Below are 14,123 nucleotides of genomic sequence, written 5' to 3'. Positions count from 1 at the left end.
TTCAGTATTTTTACTTTTAATTCAGTGTATGTTCCTAAGTTAAAACAGCCTGTGGGTTTTATTTTTGTAGTTATCTTATCTGGTTTTGGTATCAAAAGTCTGCTTTGCCTCATGGATTGAGTTGAGAGCCTTTCCTCTTTTTGTCCAAACTTGGCTATTGACCCATATAGCTTACATCAGTCTGTGTCTAGTAGGTTTTTTTTTCTCTTAGCTCTTATTTTCCAAATTCTATGATAGTTACAGATGTATTCAGTTTTTCCGCACCTTGTAGATTCAATTGTGGATATCTTAAATAGTTTCCATATCTTTAGTACTCTGTATTATGATGCTCAGACCAATAATGCTAAGTTGTAAACATTTGCATACAGAACTAAACCCTATTTCTAATGAGAAGTCAGTGTATTTGTGAGGGAAAAAAAGAAATTATGTTAATCATATAGATAACATCTCAGAATTCCAAGAGTGCCATTATATTTATTGTATATTGAGTTCCTATTTATTTATGTATTTATTTGTAACAGCTTTATGGAAATACATACCGTACAATCTACCCATTTCAAGTATGCAGTTCAGTTGTTTTGAGTAGATTCAGAGTTGTGCAGTCATCACTACATTCAATGTGAATATATTTTCTTTATCCTCCCCCCAAAAAACAATAACACCCTATGTGTACTTTTTAGCTGTTTCAAAGATGCATCCTCACCTTGTTCCCTCCCTAGGCAACTACTTATCTACTTTCTATCTCTATAGATTTATTGATTTCCCTGTTCTGGACATTTTATAATGAATAAAGTCATATTGTATGTGGTCTTTTGTGACTGGCTGCTTTCACTTAGCTTGTTTTTTCAAAGTTCATACATGTTGATACACATATCAGTACTTCCTTTTTATGGCTGAATAATATCACATTTGGTTATTCCATTTTTCACTTCATGGACATTTGGATTGCTTCCACCTTTTGGCTATTATAAATAACGCTTCTATGAACATTTGTGTACAAGTTTTGCATAAGTTTTTGTGCAGACATATGGTTACATTTATTTTGGATATATATCTAGGAATGGAATTGCTGGGTCACACAGTAACTTCTTGAGGAATTGCCAAACTGTTTTCCAAAGTGGCTGCACCATTTTGTATTCCTACCAGCCATGTGTGAGGGTTCTAGTTTCTCTACATTCTCTACATATGAAATAACTTTGTAAGCCATTAGAACAAGAGTTGACCTCCTTTACCTCTTTAGTCTAATTATAGTATCCTTCTAAATTGGCTTTTAAAAAAATCACTTATTATTTTTAATTTTTATTTTTTTGTTAATCCTTACCCAAGAATATTTTTTCCATTGATTTTTAGAGAGAATGGAAGGCATGGAGACAAAGAAAGATCAGTGTGAGAGAGACACATTGTTTGGTTGTTCCTGCAACCCAGGTACATGCACTTGACCAGGAATCGAACTCACAACTTTTTGGTGTGCATGTTGATGCTTTAATCACTTAGCATACTGGCCAGGGCTAAAAACCGCTTTTTAAACAATTTCATTAGAAAATTTAAAAAAAGAAATTTACTTGAGCTACATAGTTTGGATTTTCCAAGGAAAATGACTTTTGAATTGCTATCTTCATTTGTTAGTCTTGGAAGGATAGTGTGTGTGTGGTATGGGAAATGGGGGTAGGGGAGATTGTTCTAGGCAGAAAAACAGTATGTACAGAAGTCCTGCCTGTATGAGGTGAAGGGAGAACAGGTTATGTTTGCATAATTCAAAGAAGTTTGTTGTTTTTGAAACACAAAGAATGAACATGAAGGGCTAGTTAGACCATATTACCCTAAAAGCAGTGGGAAGTCATTCAAAGGTTATAAAGAGGAAAGATGAGTATTATGTACATTTTATAAAATCCATTCTGCTAACATTATACAAAACAGACTGGAGAGACCTCAGATTATATTCAGCAAATACACTTAAGTGGCTAGTGAAGTAATCTGGGCAAAAGGTAATGGTACCTTGGACCAGGATTATGGCAATAGATTTGGAGAGACTGGATAGATTTGACAGAAATGTCTTAAATTACTTGGGTATTTTGACTGTGATTAAATTTTATGACAGTTTTAAAAGTGATAATAGCTCCCAGTAAGCAGTAATATATTACTATATAATATTTGTGATTTGTAATATTTATGCTACTATCCCATTTTCTATATCAATTTAAGAATAATGACAAGACATGCATAAAACTTTTGGATGAATGGCTGACTGAAGGATTATTCCAATTATTTAGAAGACTAAAATTGTAGGAAATCATTCAATATTAAGTATATTTATGTGTTCTAAGATATTATCTCTACTTAATTAATATAAACTTAATGAGATAATTGTGGTATGGAGAGCAAGTTCAGAGAATACTGTGCAAATAATTATTCTTTCCTATGGTTTTAGATAAATCTATGTAAACCAAGAATTTGGAAGTATTTAATGGAGAATTTATTAAATGAATATGTGTGACTTTATATACATATTTCATACACTGTAAGAGTATTATTTAATGGTTCTTGAATTTCCTTTAATTTTAGGAAGCCAAATATCTTTTACCAACTTTGGAGAAAGAATTATTCTTGGCAGAGCACAGTGACCTTGAAGAAGGTGGTCTGGACCTGACTGTGTCATTAAAGCCAGTTAGTTTCTACATATCAGACAAAAAAGAAATGCTTCAGCAGTGCTTCTGTATCGTCGGAGAGAAGAAGTTACAGAAAATGCTGCCTGACGTGTTAAAGGTACATCATTACGTATGTTACCAGACTATACTCATATAAAGAAATATATACACTTTTTTTGTAGCAGTCGGCTTACTTAATAGAAATTATAATTGGATGTTTTCAAATAAAACAAGCTATTTTAAAAATATAGAAAAGGGAGTTTATATAAATGGCTTTGTATATGTAAAAATTTGCCAAGAAAAAAAAATGGGTGCATTTACTGTGCCTAGGTAAGGAATTTATTGACCTTCTGGAAATAATTCTATTAAATGCAGGCAATGTTAGTAATTAAATTAGAGGTATAATGATTCTTTCTGGTGCTTCCACGGGAAGGCAGAGGAGGGTTGGGGGAGGGGTAATAGATCAACCAAAGGATTTGTATTCATGCATATAAGCATAACCAATGGACACAGACACTAGGGGGGTGAGGGCATGTGCTGGAAGGGGGAGGGGAGGTGCGGGGGGAGGTCAATGGGGGAAAAAGAGACTATTTATAATACTTGAAACAATAAAAAAAAAAGGTAATATATTGCTGTGTAACAATACTCAATGATGTTTGGTAGTGGCTTATATTTTATTAAATTTACAAATGTTTTCATGTATTTGTTTCTGAAAATTATTCAGAGTAATACATGCTATTCTAATTTTAGAGTTGTAGAAATAGGGTTTGGACAAGTTAGGTTCACAATCATATATGTACGATATAGAGCCAGGATTTGAATATTTAAACCTTTAGGGGAATTACTTGACATAACTAGAATGTTGTTGATAATATTTGGGCTCCTGATTACTCTTTGGTTTGTTCTTTCCTGATAAGCATGACTGTAAATTCTCATCAAGTTTTATAAATTATAATGTTCACATGTTAACTGTCAGTTTTTCAGATTTCATCCCATGAAAGGATTTATGTGTCTTTTAATGTGTTTTATTATAAAATTTTGCTAATTGTACTTTTTTGTGATTGCTGCTTTCTAGTTTACATTGCCATTACATTACATAAATGCATTTTTAAAAATGTCATTATTTTTAGAACTGTTCAGTAGAAGAAATTAAAAAATTATGCCAAGAACAGTTAGAACTCCTATCTGAAAAAAAAATATTGAAGATTCTTGAGGGTAAGAATACATATTTCTCCATTCTGATAACTTTTTAGTTAATAGTATATTCAGAATAAATCCTCAGGTGTTCTTTTCCTTAATTAAAGTAAATTGAATATTACTTTAATTTCATTATTGGGTAATCATTGAAAAGTATTTTTACTTCTGTTTGTTCAGAGAACTATAGTTTTTACATATCAGAATAGCATTTCAAGAATAGACTTTTTGATATATGTATGGTTTTTCCATCTCAAGAGTATAGCTAAGAGCATAAGTTTGTATACAATAATAAAGTGAAATAAAAAATGTTTAACCAAAATATTATAAAATTGATTTTTAAGAAAGCAAAGTTTTCTCCTAAAATATTTTATTTTCTGCTTTATAATCTCATTGCTCGTAGTTACCTATAAACTTTATAGAGTTCTTTGATCTGCATCATGTTTAAAGATGAAACTTTATGTAATGATTAAATTAAATTGTGACATTTTATGAGCATGCTTTCAATAGTTTCTTTCATTTATAAGGTGACAATGGTATGGACTCTGATATGGAAGAGGAGGCAGATGATGGCTCGAAGAAGGGATCTGATTTAGTCAGTCAGTAAGTTAAAAATTTTTCATTTTACAGTGTTTTTGTTATTCCTTTGGTGAGTTGTTACCTGAAGAATGATTATTTTTCTGTGTATTATTTAGTTAATTAAACAGTGTAGAAAGATTGATTTACTTACTTGTAATGATTAGTTCTTTTGGTATATATAAGGATGAAGTTGATTGCTGTCAGGATTAAGGTGATTTTCTTAAATAACTACTCAAGATATAGGACAACAGCAATGTCAACTTGAAGCAGAATCACATCTCTCATTTGGAATTTGAATAGTGATACCCATTATTTGTTAAGTACTTACTCTATCAGTCATTATGTTAATAACTTAGAACATTATTTCACTGAATTCTTCTTCATACTTATTAATATTAGGTGATAATAGCCTCATCTCACAGATACGATAATCAGGTGGTTTATTTTATATAGATATGTATAATTTGATTATCTATAATAATAAACGCATAATCTGCTAATTAGACTGGACGACCTTCCAGACGAAGCCAGGCCTTCGAGGGAAGCCGGTGCCAGCAGCTGGGGGAAGGAAGGCCTACTCTTGCATGAAATTCGTGCTTCGGGCCTCTAGTTATATAAAATCCCTAAAGTTTTGGGACACTGACTAATCAAGAAACAACATGCTAATTTTTTTTCTAGATAATTCTGCTCTGTCACTACTAATTTTAGCATCTGTTGATGATTTTTGACTGAAGTAATTATTTTTTGGTAAATGCCAAAGACTGACTTGTATCTCTCTTTGCAAAGGTAGTAGCACAAATAAGATTACCGGTGGCAGAAGCATAAATAGGTAGTACATAGTTAACCTGAAATCTTGAGTATTTTTTCATCTCTAATAGAATACTGTAGAGCGAGTATCACCAAAAAAGGACAATTTCATTTCATGTTATAACTTCTAGCCTCCAGAACTGTAAGAAATAAATTTCTGTTGTTTAAGCCGGTGGCAGCCCTACCAAACTAATTTTACACATATGCACATTTCTGGTGAAATTTCCTACCCAAACTTTTTATTTTGGAAAAACTTTAAACTTATATGAAAGTTGAAAGATTGGTATAATGAATATCCATATACTCTCCGCCTAGATTCAGCAACAGTAACATTTTCCATTTTTGCTTTCTCTTTGTATATTTCTCCTTTTTCCCCTCAGAGCCATTTTTATTAGTTTGCTAGGACTTCTGTAGCAAATTCCACAGACTGGCTGGCTTAAACAACAGAAATGTACTTTCTCACAGTTTTAGAGGCCTGAGGTTCCTTTCTTCTTCTGAGGCCTCTCTCCTTGGCTAGCAGATAGCTATCTTCTTTCTGCCTCTTCACGTGGATGTCCTGTGTGTGTGCGGCCCTGCCTGATATCTTTCCCTGTGCCCCAATTTCTTATAAGGACACCAATCAGATTGGATTAGGGCCCACCATAATGCCTTATTTTAGTTTAATTATTACTGTAAATGGTGTGTCTCCAAAACAGTCACCTTCTGAGGTACAAAGGTCAGAGCTTGAATATAGGAATTTTGAGGTGGAGGGAAACACAGTTCAGCCCATAAACCATTTAAAAATAAGTTGTACATGTCATAAAATTTCATGCCTAAACAACTCAGTGTACACTTCCTAAAAATAAGGACAGTCTCCCACAAGATCATCATCACTCATAAGAAAATAAACAGTAATTCAAATAATGTCATCGAACATATTGCCATGTAAAATTTCTCCAATTACTAAAAAAAATATTTTATAGTATATTTATTTATTTTAATTAATTAAGTGGTTGATTCTGGTCCAGGATCCATTTAGAGTTCATGTGTTCCATTTGACTGTTAATATCACAAAGCTGAGTTTAAAGGAAAGATTTAGATACACTTCGTGGCTAGTCCAAGGAACTTAGTACACATCTTAAAGGAATTAGAAAATTAGCAAACCAAAAGGAAATTGGGAAATGAAACACAAAGGTAAACATTAAAACTAAAGAAATAGAAAACGGAAAGGATGAACAAATCCATTAACTTGATCTTTGTGAAAACTAGAACATAGATAAACTCCTCTTGGATCTAGTTAAGGCAGCAATTTTCAACCAGTGTGCCACAAGAATTTTTAAAACATGAGATACCTGACTACTAAGTCAGGGGCACAGACCTCTTTTCCCTTAGATTGTTAAATAAAATTGCTACCACAACAATGACAACATCTAACACAACAGTCCAGTGTGAATGAATCAAAATATACCTATTTTTTGTGTCAGAATTTTAGTAATTAGTTTATGTGTGTCATGAGATGTAAAAAGGTTAAAAATTGCTGAGTTAAAGAAATAAGTGGAGAGCAAATTAATTGAGATCAGGAAGGAAGAAGGAGACGTGTGAATCTAACTAGTTCACCTTAAGTCAGCAAATGTCTAAGTTTATAAAAATATATAGGTATACTAAAATCTTTAGCGTCAGTGATTTTGTAGTGTTTTAAAGTTTTTAGGTATTGTGACAAGATTTGCAAATGTTACAGATTATGACAGTTGCTTAACAAAAATAACAATTTTAAGTTAATTCAGTAATATGTTGGCCTGAGATTAGGTGCTATCTCCATTTGTAGATATGCTGCTGGAAAAGAAGTTTTATTGTAGCTAAAATAGCACTAAAAATGAGAACAGGTATTAACTTGGCCTATAATGCGAGGTGATTATGCTCTTAGGAATATGTTTATAATGAAATTTAAGTCTTGAATAGCACAATAAAATAATCAGGATTGAACTTTTATGTATAAAGAATAAAAATACAAACACTTTAGGGAAATCTTAGCAATATTTTAGAATTGCTCTAATAACTTTTTATGAATTTTAAATTAATACGCTTTTAGTAAGTGATATTGAGGGAGATGTCAGTAGAAGTAAAGCTGTATTTCCCAACAGATAATAAGCAGTGTTGAGATAATGTCACAGTTCTAGAAGATAAAGAAATTTTAAAATCGGGGTTCTCAAAATAAAGTACGCTGCAAAGCAGGAGTGTCCTGAAACCATTGTTCCTAGTCACTGCTGCTTTATTAGCAGAGGATGGATATGTTCTAAAATATTTATTCAGTGCCAATTTTGGATGATTAACTTTTAAAAAAATTAGATATTCCTAAATAAATCTTAGAAATTTTAAGTAGCACATATAAATTGAACCATTTTATGTTCACTAGACTAAATAGCAAATAAAATTCACAGGGAATTGTTTTGTAAAGTGAAAATTTTTTTGATAGGGGTTATTTTTAAATCTCCATTTAATTATCCGTTTTGTAAATCTGAAATGTCAGCACTTTTGTTTAAAATGGCATGCATGAGTATTCTTAAAATATAAGTGGTTGAAAGAGCAAGTTGATGTAATTTAGAATAAGTTACTACTTACAATGTGCTGGTTATTAGTTACAATATACTAGATTTTAATAGTCATGTTTTTTAAATGTTCTACAAGTTATTCCACCATTTAAAATGAGTAGCTTCCTGTTTACTGCTGTTTATAGTCAGTTTAGACACTTTAGAGATGTTAAAATGAGAGAACAGCATAGTTCTTTCTTTTATTAAAATGTTTATTCTTGAAAATAATGGGCTATTCCTCTGCCTTTATCATTTGTCTGATTGAGAGCAAGAATTAGAATTTGGGTTTATGACCACTATTCTATTGCTGAACCCTGGCAGTAATATGTGGTAGAGCTCTGATGCTGTTTGTTTATTAAAGCCAGTGATTAACAGCTGCATTAGTTTTCCTATTGAGCTATCATGACACAGCTGCTTGCCACCTTTTGTTTTTAATAAGGATAAAACATTCATGTTCTCTTTGATGAATTAGGGCTATCCAAGGGGTTCAGCTCAGCTATCCTTAGAGTACTAAGAATTTGATTTGTTACAACAAGTAACATATATTACTTGAATGTCTAAATATAAGTAACTTTCAAAGGGGCGATGGCATTCAGCCAAATGCTAACCTCTCAGTAACTGTCAATAAAACTGAATTTTGGAACAAACTGCTATTATTAAACTTCAATGGAATGAAATATTTGAATATAAGTTATTGTGCTCTGGAAAATTGGATTAATGGGTAGCATAAATCTACAGTACTTATTTAAGTAAGCATTTTTTTTATCAATGGATACAAAAATAGGCCTCAGGTAGGTCCAAAACCTGGGCTTGCTGGGAATGATACACTTCAGAAATTCACTCTGTGATTCACCCAACTCACTTAACCCACTCTGGAATTTATGGTGTTTTGTACTAGTTACTTATTTGTTTGTTCGTTCGTTTAACTCTGTTATGGAAATTTTCTTTTCTTTTTTTTCTTTTTTTTTTTTTTTAGAAAAGATGCTTTTTTTAAAAAAATATATATATTTTATTGATTTTTTTACAGAGAGGAAGGGAGAGGGATAGAGAGCTAGAAACATCGATGAGAGAGAAACATCATCCAGCTGCCTCCTGCATACCCCCCACTGGGGATGTGCCCGCAACCAAGGTACATGCCCTTGACCGGAATCGAACCTGGGACCTTTCAGTCCACAGGTCGATGCTCTATCCACTGAGCCAAACTGGTTAGGGCTGTTATGGAAATTTTCAATGTATGATGAACCCCCCTGCATATCTATCACCCACCCACTATGTCCCTTCTCATATTCTATCCTCCCAATTTCTGCCAAATTGATAACTTTGAAGCAAATCTTGACCTACTTAGTTTAAATGTTAAGCAGATAGGAATCTCTTCAGAATCCCTAGAACATCCCTTAGAATGGAAGGGAGTGAGCTTCTCAGGTTTTAGATGGGATCTTCATGTGAGCTGCAGCCATGCTCCCCATGGGGGAACTTTGAGGGACTTGGGAAGCATTGTTTTGTAACTGCCCCCTGTCCCCCCACCACACACACAAAGTTTGTATGTTTTATATTACAGAAACCTGATTTTGAAAGTATCTCATCATTTTTCTGTCAGCGTCTTGTTTCATCCTGCTGCTCAAGCACTGGGTTGGATGTTAGCTGGCATTTTCCCTTTTTTTTCTGCTCTTCCATCATCACTTTTTAAAATTGAAGTTTTTTTTAACACTTACCTGACTCATTGTAGTAATTGCCCTTTCGGTTTCATTTGAAAAATAAATTAACTAATGTTCACAGCGCACTAAACTTGTTAATTCTCTAATCCTCCTGTGTACTTCTCGAACCTCCAGAACTGTTTGCTTACCAAGAGTCACTAATGTTTGTTTCCAATTCAGTTATCTTAGTTGCATAATTTTAGTTAAATGTATGGACTGATGAAGTATCTATATGACAAGAGGAAAGTTGAATGCTTTGGAAAAACTCAGAGGTGTTTCTAAAAAGTTGTCACTTAGCTGTGGAATAAGCAACAATAAAATTTGGGGGGACATAGTATAAATACAAAGGGCTATTTTCTTGAACTCATTTTTTTGCAATTTAAATAAGCCCAAACTAGAAATAGCTAATGTGAGTAGGTTGAGACTGAGCTCTTTTCCATGGATTCATATTAAAAATAAGGCTGTGGCCCAGTCGGCTTGACTTCGTGATTGAGCGCCCACTTATGAACCGGAAAGTCACAGTTCGATTTCAGGTCATGGCACTTGCCCAGGTTGCAGGCTTGATCCTCAGTGTGGGGCGTGCAGGAGGCAGCCGATCAATGATTCTCTCTCGTCATTGATGTTTCTATCTCTCCCTCTTCCTTCCTCTCTGAAATCAATAAAAAATTATATATGTATATATTTAAAAAAATTAAAATGGAAAGAATCTGGATAGTTTGGTTCTGTTTCTTTATCCTTCTGTTTAGATATCCTTTCAGTATTGATCATTAACAAAAAATTGACTTTCTTTTTCTGTTTAGAAATATTTTTTAAGCCTGTAGTAATTCACATGTGGTTCTTAAGTTCTGCAGATCTCCTCAGTGTATTATTCTTAGTTAAAAAACAAATTCATTGAGTCATAGAAAGAATCAAGAGTGGAACTATATATAAGGTAAAAGAAAGAAATTTGGACTGATACTGGTTTGAGCACTTAAATTCCAGAGATGATTATAGGACTCACTTATAATTCAAGGCCAAGATTGTAAATTAAGCTTCTTTAAGAAGGAGCAGTGCTGATTGGAGAAGGGAATTAGAAAAATAAAAACAGGTGTTTTTTTTTTTTCTTTTTCTTAATGGAAAGAGATACAAAATAGATTCTTAACCCAATTAGCAGTGTTCCTTCTCTTCCCCCTTTCTCACTTCTCTCTTTCAGGTTGTTATAAAATTCTTATGTAGTTTTAAACTGTTTAATTAAAATATTTAAATATCATTTAAATACAAATTTCTTTTAGTTTTCCTAACTCTGACACCTAGTTTGTCTTGTCATCTGGGGGTAAATTTTATAAAATTTTTCATGAAACTAGCAAAAAAATACTTCATGTGTACATGTAGCTTTCTTATACTTTAAGACATTTCCTTTTTTTGTATATATCCTGCCTTTAACGCTTTTTGATGAAGGTCTTTAAATTCTATCAGAGAAATCTGAATGTTGTATATGATAATTGTAGTTTCAAAGTCTGCATCTTGGAAAAATTAACTAGATTTTAAAATTCCAAACTATTTTCTGAAATTTTTTTCAACTTTAGATAATACTGGTGTAAAATCATCTACTGTTTCACTTTTCAGACACAAGGTGGTGCACTGGACTTACTGTCTGAAATCCTGTTGATGAGTTTCTTCAACAGTCTTAAGATAAAACAGAACATTATAAAAGTTCACTTTGGGCACTAAAATAAATTATTTATGAAAGCAGAAAGTTTTTATAGAGGGATTTAGTTTTATTTGAAGGGAATCCAAGGGACTTTCACAGAGAAAATAAAATAATGTATAAAATAATTCATTTTGCTGCACTATTAAAACTTTTTGTTTGGAAATAATTTCAGTCATTAAAATGTCATGAGGATAAGGCTATCACAAGAAATATTCATATACTCTTTGTCATTTGACTTAGTAAATGTCCTTTACAATGTTTTCCCCCTCTAGTTCAGTAGTCTAAAGTCAAATATAACGATTAATTTTTATGACTCTTTATCCTGGGATGTTTCCACAGCCTCTCTTTGTCTTTTATAACATTGATCTTTAAATCAGTGTTTTCATTTTGGGATATACATTCTCAGCTAGAATATTGCATGGGTGATTTATCCTTCTTAGTGTATTTCATATGCTCATGGGTTTTTTTTAATGGTAATGTTACATAATATTTTTGTTCAAATCATTTTTTGTAAATTCAGTTGTATATGTTTAGAAGAATTCAGTGTCCATCATGACTGTGTAAGAGCAAACATTTCCTCTTAAAGGAAGATACTTAGATGAATGCTTTTAGTAGTTGAAATCTAATTTGAATATAAGGTTTGAGGTAGTACATTTTAACTTTATTCTTTAGAAAGTTCTTAATCTATACTAATAAAAGGGTAATATGCTAATTAGACTGGGTTCGACCGGACATCTTCCAGTCATCCTGCCTTCCTTCCGGACAAAGCCACAGTGGCAGGGGCCCAGCAGAGGCTGTTAGGGGTGATCAGGCCGGCAGGGGGTAGCAGTTAGGAGTGATCAGGCCAGCAGCAGGGAGCAGTTAGGGGTGATCAGGCCGGCAGGAGTGAGCAGTTAGGGGCGATCAGGTCGGCAGGGGAGGGCAGTTAGGGGAGCAATCAGGCCAGCAGTGGAGGGCAGTAATCATGCCAGCAGGGGAGGGCAGTTAGGGGCGATCAGGCAGCCACAGGGGTTAGGGGTGATCAGGCAGGCAGGCAGGCAGGTGAGTGGTTAGGAGCCAGCAGTCCCAGATTGCAAGAGGGATGTCCAACATCCCCCAAGGGGTCCCACATTGGAGAAGGGTGCAGGCCGGGCTGAGGAACGCTGCACCCCCCCAGAAGGAATTTCGTGCACTGGGCCTCTAGTCTATATATATGCCTATATATATAAGTGACTGAATGACCAGTCACTGTGACACGCACTGACCATCAGGGGCAGATGCTCAATTCAGGAGCTGCCCCTGGAGGTCAGTGGCTCCCACAGCCAACCTCCTGCGGCCCCTCCCCCCGCCGCCGATCAACTTCCCACAGCCCCTTGCCCCCTGGCCAACCTCCTGCAGCCCCTAATTGGCCCCCATCGCCGGCCAGGCCAAGGGACCCCCACCCATGCACAAATTCATGCACTGGGCCTCTAGTATAGTATATTGGCATTCACTCTGTCCTGGGTTGCCAAGGAATATTATTGACTAGAGGCCCAGCTCACGAAATTTGTGTGCGGGTACAGTCCCTAGGCCTGGCCTGCGATCAGGGCCATCTTCCCCAGCTGCCCTCAGCTGGCCCTTCCCCCCGCTGCCACCCACCCCAGTTCTCCATCGGGTGATCAGTGCCTGATGGCCTGGGGAAGGGACTGAGAAGTCGGCTGTTCCCGCTAGCTCACCGGCCCCACCCCCACCGCCGGCCGGGGAAAGGGACCAAGGAGGTGGTCAGTGCGCCTCATAGTGACTGGTCCAGCAGCCATTCTGGTCGTTCTGCCGTTAGGGTCAATTTGCATATTACCCTTTTATTACATAGGATATCCTCGTTGGGATCTGCCAGTCATTCTGGTGAAAGAATAAAATCTGGCATTAGACAGAAAGAAATACACAAAACAGAGTTGTCACAATTATAAATCTCTTAGATATAATTAATACCAAATTCAAATTATTTTGCAGTCCCTATTTGAGTTTGTGCTTGTAATAGTCGAGTTTTAATATGTAAGAAACATGTAACTTCAGTTATATTGATTGGAAAGCATATTATAAACTTCTCAATGAAATTATTATGTCTTATCTTTTGGATATTTAAGGAATTTGTTGTTACTAAGTAGGTAGAAATAATTTTATGAGTAGGAAAATTTCCTAAATACTTTTAGTGTATTAGTTTTAGGGTGTGTATGTATAAAAATTCTCAGAAGATAATGGATGTTTATTTTAAAGAAAATAGCCATTTTGAATATATGAAATTCATTAATTTGACTTTTGCTGAAAACTATTTGTAGTATCAAGAAGGAACACTAGTTTAGTTTGCAGCTCTGTTGCAGAACATGGTGAATCAAAACTTTTTTAGGGCATGATCTTACACTTAATCTATATGTATTTCCCATGTACTGTAGACATCAAAGCATTTGGGACACAAAATTAGGTGAATATAAAATAATTTGAATTCCAAAGTGCCCATTAAACTAGCAGTTGAACTTGATAAATTATTGGATTCATCTGTGACTTATTTCTCCATTAGAGACCCGGTACATGAAATTTGTGCACGGAGTGGGGGGGTCCCTCAGCCCAGCCTGCACCCTCTCCAATCTGGGACCCCTCAGGGGATGTCCGACTGTGGTTTAGGCCCGATCCTTAAACCGGCAGTCGGACATCCCTCTCACAATCTGGGACTGCTGGCTCCTAACTGTTCACCTGCCTGCCTGATCGCCCCTAACTGCCCCCCCTACCAGCCTGATCACCCCTAACTACCTCTGTTTGCCGGCCTGATCGCCCCCAACTACCCCCCACCTGCTGGCCTGGTTGCCCCTCATGGACCCCCCCCTGCCGACCTGGTCGCCCCCAACTGCCCCCCTGCTGGCCTGGTCGCCCCTCACTGTCCTCTGTCGGCCTGGTCGCTCCTCACTGCCCCTGCTGCCGGCCTGGTCACCCCTCA

General features: G+C 35.4%; 1 protein-coding gene across 1 annotated transcript in view; it reads left to right on the top strand.

Annotated features, from left to right (window-relative positions):
• CAAP1 (caspase activity and apoptosis inhibitor 1) overlaps positions 1-14,123 on the top strand; it is a 30,162-nt gene that overhangs the window by 2,634 nt on the left and 13,405 nt on the right. The window contains exons 2-4 of the mRNA XM_079789900.1: positions 2,563-2,763; positions 3,776-3,860; positions 4,367-4,442. Coding sequence (XP_079646026.1) covers positions 2,563-2,763; positions 3,776-3,860; positions 4,367-4,442 — 362 coding nt within the window. The remainder of the gene's footprint in view (positions 1-2,562; positions 2,764-3,775; positions 3,861-4,366; positions 4,443-14,123) is intronic.

This window comes from Cnephaeus nilssonii (genome assembly GCF_951640355.1).
Source record: "Cnephaeus nilssonii genome assembly, chromosome: 14".
Taxonomy (NCBI): Eukaryota; Metazoa; Chordata; class Mammalia; order Chiroptera; family Vespertilionidae; genus Cnephaeus; species Cnephaeus nilssonii.
The sequence above is the reverse complement of the archived record's forward strand: the minus strand, read 5'-3'. Positions and strand labels throughout refer to the sequence as shown.